The 13,274-nt window shown below is 36.6% G+C and overlaps 1 protein-coding gene across 3 annotated transcripts in view; it reads right to left on the bottom strand.

The window, feature by feature from the left end:
- LOC138140083 (protein CEPU-1-like) overlaps positions 1-13,274 on the bottom strand; it is a 281,937-nt gene that overhangs the window by 162,337 nt on the left and 106,326 nt on the right. For 2 of the 3 annotated variants that reach the window (XM_069060789.1, XM_069060790.1), the window contains exon 2: positions 3,268-3,290. The exons of the other annotated variant lie outside the window; for it this stretch is intronic. In XM_069060789.1, coding sequence (XP_068916890.1) covers positions 3,268-3,273 — 6 coding nt within the window. In that variant the 5' untranslated portion in view covers positions 3,274-3,290. The remainder of the gene's footprint in view (positions 1-3,267; positions 3,291-13,274) is intronic. 3 annotated transcript variants of the gene reach the window in all.

Here is a 13,274-nt window from a genome sequence, read left to right as displayed (position 1 = left end):
GTCTCTCCATCAGGATCAAGTACTTCTTGTAAGTGTGCTAACTGCGAACTTACGACCATTTATTCTTAATTTATGTAAGTTGCGTGATCTGCATTAGTTCAGAATTAAAACAAGGCTCCTGACCTCGTCTTTACCTTATCGAACCATTGAAATTTTCCGACTTTTTATATCCGAATAGTTCACCATTACCTAAATAAAATATTCATTTATTGTACCTCTTCGGTTATATTGTCAATAAACAAGTAAACGGTCACGCGACTCGAACGAATTCATTTTTACTAAAACCCTAATCTAATAAATAAGCTAGGAAGTTTCCGTTGGAACATTAATATCGTGAAAGTTATCCCCTTGTCTATTAGTGAGGGGCTTTTTAATTAAATTAAATATTGTAATTAGGCTTTTTACCAGCTGAACTTAATGATAAAATCAATTTAAAATCGGGTCGAATGTATTCGACACTCTTAATGATTAAAATTTTAGTTGGTCGAAAGTTCTGAAAGAACTCCCAACTTCATTATTAAAACTTTTCGGTTTCTTTTTTCCCTCCTGATTTAATATAGCCAGTAAATAGAGCGTAATACCCGATCTGTCTAGCCAGATCACAATAATTACCCGGTCCCCGTAAAAAGACCCGCTTGATGGATTGATCTAACTCTGCCTAATTGAAAATGATCGCAAAGAAGCTTACCAAAATTATTAAACTTAACCAGATTTCGGAACAAGCAATCACGTCGCGCTCGACGTTTAATTTCATTTTTAATTCGGTTAGTAATGTTAGCATCATTATGAATTTTGCCCACCACAAATTTCCGCACCCCACAACAATACATATATTGCACCGCCCATAAAGAGATTACGGATTAATAAAATTACATGAAGCACTTTCCGATAACGCACACTAAAATGATTAAATTGTAAATTAATGAGGTCGACCGAGATAACAAATGTGACCGAAATTGAATTTCTAATGGACATCTCCACCACTTAAATCCCATTTTGTTTGGTTTTCGTTTCGAAACACCTCGTGTCGCGTCGCCCATGTTATTTCTAATATAGAATTGTTAATAATCGATAAATAAAAAATTGTTTACGCGCCCACATCTGAAAATTTCAAAGCAAAAAATTGTTTGTCGTGTGTTAATCGCTTAATTATTAGCTTCACGTAAACAAGTTCGTCTAACGCAACTTAAAAAATAAACAACAGGCGTTACGTTCCTTATGACTAAAATTATGATTTTACTTTGACGCTTTTGTTTGTCTATTTATAAAGCAAACCCCGTACGCGATCCTCTAATTTTTTAAAACAATTCTGCTAAAGCGATGTTTATTATCTTAACTAATAACTTCACATTAAGCCAACTCCGAATAAACCACACAATTGAAAGGTGTACATTAACAATGGACTATATTTGTAAACTTCATTTGAACTTTCATTGTTGATTGAATAATATTTTCCCGTATTTATACTGCCATATTTCAGTCGGAATGTTTTACATTTACCTCTGCGGAAAAGTGTAGAACAAAGCAAGAAATTATTTTATTATTTCCGGGTCAATATATATTTTTTATCTGTTATGACTGCAGAAAATTTCAAAACGTCAAAAGCTCGACAAAACAGGTTGCAAAGTTCCGTTTTTCTGATAACGGTGTCAATGGAAATTCTACCCGATTGCTTTTGTTGCTGGTAAAATTTTTAGTCGATTATCTCGCAAACTAAGCATTTTTGACCCCATATGTATTAAGAGTTTTATGCTTATTTTTGATCACAGAATTAACCCTGGAAGTTTCTCAGTGGAATTCTGACACACCCTGTATATTATATAAATTATACAGGGTGTTTTCGAAGTTGAGGCGTTCCTTGTAACACGAGGTACTATACATTATTCTTGAGAATTTTAGCCTAAATCTTCTTAGTAAAATGTTTGTATTAACGGAGATAATTGATTGTATATTTTTATTGTTTTCTAAAATTGTGAGTCCGGTCCTGTCTATGTCTCCGCTGTACTCGATTAATACTGACATGACCCAGGATGGTGTCTTTCTGGAAATCGCGTGTCGCATTTAACTAATTGTGGTGGTGCGCCTAAAGAAAAAATAGGCAAAAGAGAGAAGAGTGAATTAATTGTACACGGATTTTGAAGAATGTTGGTTTTAGAGTTGGACAAGTGGAATAAAAAATGAATTATGTTAAGCTCTCCGTTCACGTGTTACGTGTTCGGGGAGTTAAAGAGCCGAATGAAATAAATCTGAGTTTGCCGTTAACTATTGACGTCAATTAAAAATTTCATTTAATAAATCCGGGATTGGCCGGGACGTAATACCAAAAACGCGATTTTGATGTGAGCAAAGCACTTCTGGTTTTAATGGGGGTACGTGAGGGTGTACTAGGTTCGGTGATGTTTAATCTGTTTGTTGGCATTATGTCAATTAATCCTATTATATTATTCAAGTGTGGGTCTTCGTGGCATTATAAATAAATTCGACGGTTTAATACGGCGAAGGTTGATCGAGTAAGAAAAACAAATGAATATTTAAACCGTTTGAGAATGTTGCTTTATGTTAAAACGGCGACGAAATTAGGGTGTTTCGGGGGTAAACAGGACGTCTGTAAAACCGAACGGTTTTAAGTAGCAGTTCGTCGACCGATCCTAGGTGAACGTGGCCTTATTCTAGACTGCTTTTCATTTATATCCCCAATTTGACAAATACAGTTTCCCTTTTCATACGACTCCTTTTTTGTAGACGTCTGTCACCTGAAAATTTATGTTTCTGTCACATTCGGTGGGTACCTACATCGAGAAACTTGGGATTAGGTAACTCACTCCTCCAAAATGTTTACTGCCTGCTCCACACGACAAATCACCTCTCATGAGAACTCGGCTAACAAAACGTACAATTCTTATTGAATGTTTCATTTATAACACACAATTTTTGTACAAAGCACAAACGCAACAATATCAAGACTGTTCGTTCGAAGCGAACCAAAAAAAGAGGTACGACGAGATCTGTTCACAGCACAGAACCAATTAGGACATTTTCAGAATATCACGAAATGTAAATAACGCATCTCGAGCTTCCGGAATGAATTTACTCATTCGTTCGTTGTTTACTACTCAAAATGAGTAAATTGCTCTCTCCGCATTGCCACAAGATTGATTGTTGGTGGAGTAACAGTTCTCTTGTTGTTTGAGACCACATGAACGTCGGTCTTGTTGCGATCTTCCTCTTAGGAAAACACACCAGTTAAAAATACACAATAGTACTTACGTGCATGCCAGTTTCTTAATTACCTGAAACAAAACAAATTCCATTATATTTTATTTATTTCGGGGGATGAAAGAGTCCGCACACGCCCAAATTACTTTCTCTCATTATTATGCATGCTCGAATGAAAATTCCAAAATTTTTAGCATGCTCAGGAAAATTCATTTTTAACGAAGTTTGTTACAATATGCACGGATCGCTAACGTTGTAATGAAGGCTCTGTTAATGCGAGGGCTTTTGTTTTCGACTTTGTAACATTTAAAAAAAAATGTCAACTCCCGTTCGCCAATAAAAGTGTATTCTCGTGGGTTCGCACGAGCCTTGATTTTCCAGGTAAATACCTTTGATCGACGTTTCTAACTTTTCCGGGCGGACACCGGAAACTTTCCGAAAAACAACGTCAAAAGTCACAACAGACGAGTGTGGCGATGTTCTAATTGCGAATATTTTTTATTTTGCATCCGGATCGGTGGCGATTCCGTTGCGAACGTCCCTTTCAGAAAGTAAAAACCAATAAAAACGTCAAAAATTGTTTTCGGTGATATGTGGCCAATAAAAAGTCTCGCGCCTCTCATCGATTTATTTCGTGTAATCTTCGTACTGATCGCGTCGATAAAACCGGCAAAATCGTGACGTTTAAATAAATTATTACAATTTCGGTGACAAATTGCGCACTTATTTGTCAGTCGCGAAAGGTGGCGGCAAAGGTCCTCTCCAGATTTCTCAGCTGCGAGTGGTCCGGAATTATCGCACTGCAAATAGCGTTATTGATTCCCTCTCTAATACAATCTATTGCAGTCATATTACCATCAATAAAAACCAGGGAGGATCTGCTCCCCTTTTATTGGGACCCACACCGTAACTCCGGGAGTGATGCGTGTGTAGCGTTTCTTACCAAATTGAAAATTGGTTTTCCAACGTTTCGACACTTCCCCACATCCATCTCTGCCCCTTATTACACCCCAAATGGACCAGGATTTGTAGGTATCCAAAACACAAAACCGCTAAAATCACCTAACCGTAAATCCGCAAAAGTCGACTCGTCGTGTGAAGGCTCGCACCATCTTGCCACCCTCTCGATTTCAATTTAAAAATCAACTTCCCTTTTGTATTCATTGCCGTTGGTACACTACTAAATTCAGCATTTCAGTTGTTTCAACGTGCATACATATTCCAAGCACTTTTCTACACAAATATTGATTTTCATTTTTAGAGCCATTGTAAAACTTGTTCAATTTAGTTTTCAGTACGCGGAAGAAATAAAATAGTTTGGAATCTATCAATCTCTCCGCGGATAAATATTTTATTACATTTCTGGTGTGATTTTAACGTCGGTTCGATCGTCCGTTTCGCGAAAAACGGAAAAACCCATCAAAAAACGAATTATCTTCGAGACAAAAATATTTCACACGAAATCAATCTAAACTCAAAACTTTACAACTGTATTGAAATTTTGTTGAATATGGTAATTGTCTTTACGTTATTCGATTATCCGCAAAGTGGTTTTTCCGGATTTGAGGGAACGTAGAATGTACGGGGTCACTATAAATGATTGTCTCATCGCAGTAGGCGTTGATGACGTAGTTGAATGTGCCGCAAGCTTTATAACATGAGTGAGACTAGCATCGCCGATAGGTAGCGCTGCTGGCGGTAGTGTAAATTTGTCCACTAGTTTGTCTAACGCTGCGAAGCTAGCGGCACATCCCAAATTTGTGTGGGTTTTCAACGGTAACTGCGATGGGACAATCATTTATAATGACCCTGTATTAATATGTAAGCTGACGTTGCCGTCAAAATGGTGCAAAATTTGTGGAACCTGGAATTTCGACCGGTTTGATTAATAACATGATTTGTTTAAATAGTTGTTGGCGTCGGTAGTGAAAAGCCATTTGAGGCCATAAGTAAATAAAAGTGTTTGAGAAAAGGACCATAAAGTAAATCGTCGATAAGTCTGCCATTTTTCAATTTCCCTCCAAAAGTGGGTAAAGTCGTCCTGGTCCATAGGTGTTTGTAGGTTTAGCAACACTCCATCTATCTCCATTATTGAATTCTGTGGAAGTCGATACAGTACGAATTCACGGTGAGAAAAGGCATTTGGAATATTTATTTTAGCTGTTACTTTTAAACTGCCCAACAAACATTCATTCCTGCGGAATTCGCAAAAGCTCACGAGTATGATAGTCGAATTTTCGAAACTTCGCGTCGACTTAAACAAAACAAAAAAAAAATGTATCGCTTTTCACGTCAACCGTTGTTTACGTCGCCCTCCCTTACACTTTGGAATGCAATTTCGTTAAAACTGTACTGTTAAATAATTGAAGCGATTGCTTTTCTGTTTCCTCCGATTTCCGTTGCTCCTAATTCAACTCTTAGTGTCTTCCAAAGGAATGCTTTAAATTTAATATATGAACATTTAATTTCGATTTTAGTTGAGGAAGTCTCGAATCGATCGGAGGTTTTTCGACCGGTCCGTCTGTCATTTTGTTTAATTAAAACGTTTAAAATTCACGACTGGTTCATAGAAAGTATTTTAGGTGGAAAATGTATAAAAGAGCCGAAAAGGGAAACGTTAATAGGTTGATATTAAGGGTTCCACCACATGTTCATTAGCAGCTTCACTTTGATATTCTTGATATTATTCTAATTACGGTTGGTGCAAATAATAACTCCTCGTGTCAGAAATTTCAAATCTTCACCTCAAATTAACAGAATAATTGCTACGGTTTTAATCAAGTCGTTGTTAAAAAATCTTTCAACTGCACATCATTATTTATGGAGTGAATTACGATACAAAACGGCTCTAAAAGAGGAACGAGCAAACACACGGTGACGTACGAAACGCGTCAAGTAAAATCAATCATAGGGTTTATGTGACAAATTTCTGCCACTTTAACGACAATACTCTCAAATCCTATCCCCTATGTCATGTAATACCCGAATTGATTGTTGCTGTTCGATATGGATTAGCCAAAATTTAACTTCAGCCAGAATATTGCGCCACCCATTTGCATTCGTAATAATTTATCTTCATTTGGTAGGGTGCGCAATTTAACCCCATTTTAACCCTCATTTTTTGATCAACATTTGTGCAGTTGCAGCGAAAGAGTACTTCGCGTTTGTCCGTGCGCGCACTGGTAGGACGACGATATCAATTTGTGTCTGTATCGCTGCACGGAAATGTATGTGATGGAGTACTTCCTCGTATTTTTGGAAGGAGCAGAATTGCGCAATTGGTGGTGGATTGTATGTAGGTTGGATTGTGTGCGATGCTAAACCCGTCCAGAATTTCAAATACAGATCATCAATATTGAAGAATATCTGTCTGTGCGCCCATAACAGCCCAGTATGAATGCAAAATTCAAACGTAACCGCACTAGAAATTCGCCAGTGCCATGTTTGAACTTTAAAACAGGATCTGCGGGGTACATTTCAAACACGACCCCTACGAAAGTAAAGTTGCAAGTAAAAAGCTGCTTAAAATTTTTGATTTGTTTGCTTTGTAACTTAATGAAAGGGTATATTTTTCTTTGAAAGTAAATGTCAAGAAGTGTTTGTGTTGGAAATTAATTATTAAATTTCACTCGCCTCGTCAATGATCAGTTGAAATTTCATTACAACTTTTAAACGCAAATGCTAACAAATAACGGGGCTCGATATTACATGACTAATTTCTTTCTTGCAACATTAATTATTTCGTAATTAATATGGAAGCGAGTGAAGATTAATGAAACGAACCTGCATGAATTTACAAATTTCAACCACCACCAACTAATTCACTTGTAAATTTAATCGGTAATCAAACAGAGTAAATCGTTAGCATTATATATGATTTGACCTAATGTGTAACACGTAATCAAACAAATATTCAAACGGCTACAGTTTACGCTGAATTAATCCACATTTTACCCCTATTCCTGTCCATTCTGATTAACCGCCAACGAACAACATCAAGGCTCGTTTAATTTACATCCCACACAAAAGAAACACATCAAAACATCATTTATAGGTATTACACACGGAAGTGAAAACTTCTTTAGGCGCACCACATACATTTTATTCCAGGGTAGTGAATTAGTTTCATGCGACACGCTAAAATCGTTCGCAACACGCTGAAATCATTCGCAGCAAGCTAAAATCGCGGGAGTCGAGTTTAGCGAGCGAGAAACAGTCAATTGTGCGTCACTTGTTACTTCCAAATTTTCATTGTTCATTGAACACGAAAAAACATTTTTGAACTCACCACCTTCAAAATGAGATTTCGTGACGGCATAGTAGTGCGCGAAATTGACGTTCGCGCACTAGTGCTTCAAAATCATTCAAAACGCCATTTCTCCAATTTGGATGATGAAAATTTCGAAAGAGTGAAAATAAATCGCTATTAATTCGATTGACAGTTTGGCAATCGCATGGACAAGTGCCATTCTATTCACAAAAGGTATACGACAAATCAGACATAATGTTCGTTTCAAAAAATATTGTACGAACTTCGATCCGTGAAGACGTATTCGGCACATTCGCGCAAATGAAGCACTCGCTCCTTCGTCGCTCGTGCCTCAAATGCCTTCTCGCACTCATTTCGTAAATAACAATTTTTGTTTTGGATTTTCCAATTGCCTGGACAAGTGAAAGGTTTTTGTGAACTTTTTTTTTGTTTAACGTAAACTCACCACTGTGTGAAAAGATTCGAAAAATAATTTGTATAATTTTTTTGCTTCACATTATAAATTTAAACGGATGGATGGAAGTTTTCAGTTTCGTCGACTTAGAAGGGTCTGTTTACTTTGAGAGGTAGGTCCCACACCAGATTACCAGATTATGCATAATCTAAGGAGCGTCAACGTCTGACTCTCTTATTAGAAAATCCGATCATCCCACCTAATCCCTTCGTATTCCTCCAGTGTAATTAGTGTGTATAAATTAATGGGGGAATTTCTGGTTATTCTCGTGCGATCTTTTTATCCGGGCATCGACTTTGGGTTGGCAATTATCTCATTGTAACCCGTTTGGGTATCGAAACTGCAATTTGTGCAGTGTAAGCCCTACTTAGCGATAGTGTTTAAAATCTCGTCACGATGCGGTAATCTGCAGGCAACCGTGACTGTAGACACTGACCAAACGTGCCAAGTACGCCTGGTTTCCCACCTTTAGATTCGTTCTCTTTTTCCAATCGTATCGTCCTAATATTGCTACAAATACTTGTTCATCGTCCTACCCCCGAAGAGATTGATGCTCCAAATATTTTTATAGAACGGTAATATTTATGTGCGTCCCTTGGGGTTGTCGAGAAAAATCGAGTTTCACGCTTTTATGTCAAATATTTTATCACTAAAAACTTCAAAATTTATTCAACCAAACAGTAAATATCTTGGCGATGTTTTTGTCGAGTCATTTTTGGTACGCAAACTTGTTCCGTTACAAAATTTGTATTAGTGGGCGAGATCCGTCTTTCCCAACTTTTCAGCCTCGGACGTGCTCATCAAACGAAATGTTCGATTTAATGTAAAAACAATTTTATTTAACTCGAAACAACATTAATAATTCAACTGGGTTCGAATCGATGTTAAAAGTGCTTTCTCTGCGTAAGCAAAGAATAATTACAAATTTTAAACGTGGATTATGGCAACGCTCATTAATTAACTGTTTGTCGCAAAAGCACATTCCTGAAAACGAAATTAAAAAATACTAAAAGCTGACAAGATACTTTCGAAAAAAAAAATTTCTATAGTATTTATTCGAGGTTTGTCGAGACGAGCTAAATGAGGGGATGAACACTGCATCAAGAAATGCGATTTATTTTCAAACATAAAAGAATTTATGGGGTAAGTAAAAATTGAGCAGACCTACAGAAATTTTATTGATTCTCATGCCACAAAACTGTACAATCAATATACAGGGTGTATCTGAAATACATGTGTTAATTTTAACTCGCCAATTTATGAAAGTTTTCTCTATAACATTTTGCAAAATGCGAGTCGTTTTTTGTTTGTATTTTTTTTATAACCACGAGAGTTTTTCTATAACAATGTAACGTTCCTGACAAGGCTCCGGTTTCTATAAACAACAGAAAAATGTACCCATAGGCTAATTGATTCCAAAATTCCAATCATTTTGTGACGCTTTTTCGTAAAAAATTTAAATGGAAAAACGAAATAAAAATAAATAGATCGTTGTTGTATTACTCCATCTGTGACATATCGATTGTGTAAATATTATTCTACTTGTCCTTTTTACTTGATTGCCATAAACATTTTTTCCTTAGAATAAACATTTTTATCATAAAACAACAATTTTCAGAGATGACAACGTTTCAACATATACCTATTGAATAAAAAGAGAGTGCTTTTCCACTAAGAAGAAACAAGATCCCGAAAAAATTATTCTGATCATGTTCTCTTAATTAATTCAACATTTTATTTGCGAGAATAAAATGGGGAGAAGCAATTAGAGAAATAGTTTGCCAAAAATAGAATTCCAGAAGGAGTGGTTTTTTAACGGTGGTTGGAATTTTTGTGAAAGTAATTCGATACCGTTTTCGAGATTAAAAATTTTTGTGGTGGGGTAAATGTAATTCTGGCGAGGGTACACATAACGATTCGAGTTATTGAACGTGAAATTATCGTTTTAGGGGTGGTGCGTGGGAAGGAGTGCAATTATTGACGTGTGAGGGAACAGGACGGGCGTCTAATCCGCGTTTAAATACGAAGGTGTTTAATGTAAACATATGTAAGTAATTAGTGAGGCGTGGGTGACGATTTCCACATCCTGAAGGAGTGTACGTAAATATAAATCGGATGATTGGATACAAACGCAGTCACAAGTGTGAACAACACTATTAGTTCGTTATATTCGCGTCGACACATTAACGATTTCCGAAAATAAGCCAATATTTCAAAAGTTCAATAATGAAAACAATCCTCTTTTATTCATGAAAAACAACAAAAACAAATCCATAGCTCGTAGGTTTTGACACGTGTGAAATAGAACTACGATTGAAAAATGACAGAAGAGGGGTTTTCATCGCTTTGAACAACTGTGTAGACACAATATATCATTTTTATGCGGTTCTCGCATAATTTTCCTGTGTACTGGCAGCGCCGAATGGAAAACGACTTGATTGTGAACTGCGTGTAAACGCGTAACATGCGACACGCTTTTATCGCTTGATATTTTAAACAAACACAAAAATAATTCCAATTACAGAGAAACTAGTTTTAACACTCAGCGAAACAGCGAAATTAATTTTGCTGGGACAATACTCGTCCGTTATGCAGTCACTCAATTTTCCAAATTATTTTTGGCACAATGCCAGAATTGACTCCGTACTCGTTAAATCGTCATTTCTCCGAAATCAATCAAACCTCGATGCGACGAAAAATTAAAATATTCTCACAGAGAAATACGTACTATCTGCAAATTTATTTGTTACGTAAAAATTAAAAAATCTATGGTTCTTCATGTTTGGAACGCGAGAAACGCACGATCGCAACTTCAAAACATTTTGTAAAAATGGTGGAGGCGCCGGGATATTTTCAAACTAAAAATTACAATATTTCTGTTATCGTTTCAGCTAGTTCAAACCGAAAAACTGCATTTTATAGGTTTACTCTGGACGAATCGAATGCAATAATCTGTTTCGAGCTGTATTAGCAAATGTATGTTTCGCAAAAATTATGGAGACACTTTTCCACCACGATTGCTTTTTGAATTAAACAAATGGAAAACTGTGTTTTATAGATTTAATTGCGACGAATTAATGTAATATTTACAATGGATAATAACACAGTAGTATTGCAGTGATTTGATATTTGGAACGCGAAAAACCACACAATCGTATCTTCAAAACATTTTGCAAAAATGGTGGAGGCGCCGGGATATTCTGAAACTAAAAATAACAATATTGCTGTTACTGTTTCAGCTAGTTCAAACCGAAAAACTGCATTTTATAGGTTTGTTCTGGACGAATCGAATGCGATAATCTGTTTTGGGCTGCATCTAGTATTAGCAAATATACAGGGTGTTTTTGAAGTTGAGGCGTTCCTTGTAATATGAGGTACTATACATTATTCTTAAGAATTTTAGCCTAAATCTTTCTAGTAAAATGTTTGTATTAACGGAGATAATTGACTGCATATTTTTATTGTTTTATAAAATTTTGAGTCCGCTCCTGTCTATTTCTCCGCTGTACTAGATTAATAACTGGCGTGGCCCAGGATGATGTCTTTCCAGAAATCGCTCTGCGTACTCTCTGGATGTCGCAGCTGCATTCTGATAACTTTGCCCATACATTAGCAACATATGTGTGAGCTTATTATTTTCGTAATCATAAAGCCACTCCGACTAATTAGATGACAACTTTGACAGTATTTTTGATTAACGTCCATGCTCATTTGATTTTTTTGTCAATTCTAATTTGTAACAAATCAGCGCAAATTTGAGCAGGACCGGTTTCAAAAATTTCAAAAAAATTAACTTATTGTATCTTCATTGCCGTACACATTTTACTAAGGTGATTTTGGCTAAAACTCTTTAGAACAACGCATACTATCACATGCTAAACGGAACGCCTCAACTTCGAAAACACCCTGTATGTTTTGTAGAAATTATGGAAACACTTTTCCACCACGATTGCTTTTTGAATTAAATCAAAAAACTGTGTTTTATAGATTTAATTGCGACGAATTAATGTATTATTTACGAAGGATAATAACAGAGTATTATTTCAGTGATCACACAAGCTGCTAAAATAATAATCATTGAATGCATCGACATGAATATTGGGGAACCTGTTGTGCAGTCGGTCAATTTCCAGATAATTTTTGGCAGAGAACCAGAACAGATTCAATAGTCATTAAGTGGCATTTTTTTCTGAATCAATCGAGCCTTATCGAGGTGCAGAAACGGCATTTTCGCTGCGGAGTGGTTTGTGAAATCTTTTTACAACCCCTATCCCTATCTAGACGTTTTACCAGAAGAATTTGCACAGCTGTTTGTATGTGGAGTGGCCCGCATCTATGCCGGTCAGGGAGTCTTTGAATGAGAAAATTTCCCACGTCTCGGCCTTTTCTATTAATTTACGAGTAAAACTTGAATACATTTCCTATTTGCTCTTGTACAGTTAAATCGGATTTCGTTTATTATTAAGGCGGGCGTTTGAAGTCAGTTGCCACCGGTACGGCGGCAACATTTCGAAATAATTCGAGTTTATATTCGGAACGAAAGGAATAAAACGAAATATAAATTTATCGGCGAAGTAAAGGGGATCGTCTCTGGACAGGAGGCAATTGCCGAGATTAATACATTTCTGGGGCCGCACTTTCAGAATAATAACTTGCAAGTTGGTACGACTGCTTGTGGTGGAAAACAATCATTAACAACTTCACTACAATATGTCTGCGTCTCTAACTTCCTGAACACCATCCTCGTTGCGACGATTGAAAGCTAGCGCTAAATACAAACGCTCTGGGGCGGTAATGTTGAACGCGCTTACGCACAAATACCACCCCATTCGTGCCACTGTCTTGTTACATATATTAAATACCTAATATCTGTGTCATTTTGACGTAGTGTCTATGTTCATGTCTGTTATCATAACGACCTGTCTAATTTCCCAACCCGCACAACTGTTAACCGCATTAACCATTCCTCTCTACCATAAAATACAACGTCTCCAACTTTACTTTCGCTCCTGATACAACACCACTTCCAAATCTCCAGGGCGTCATTTTCAAAATTGAACCGACAAACAGAAGACGCTTTTCATACAACTTTCATTATCACCAGTTAATACGTTTAAAAGTTATCCGCTGCACGAGACAATCCAATTTTCTAATGCACTTAGCTCGCTTAAGAAGCACCCAAGACGTCTTTCGCACTACTACACTCACAAATAACTCTACTATTTTCTACGGACACTGATATTTAAGACACCAAAAAATACCACTGACAGCACAAGAAATCTTGAATTTAGGATTCCGTTTGAGAAATTAGCAGATAATTAATTTTACTCGGAC

This window comes from Tenebrio molitor, chromosome X (assembly GCF_963966145.1).
Source record: "Tenebrio molitor chromosome X, icTenMoli1.1, whole genome shotgun sequence".
NCBI classification, from domain to species: domain Eukaryota; kingdom Metazoa; phylum Arthropoda; class Insecta; order Coleoptera; family Tenebrionidae; genus Tenebrio; species Tenebrio molitor.
Note: the sequence above shows the minus strand (reverse complement) of the source record. Positions and strands in the feature narration are given on the sequence as shown.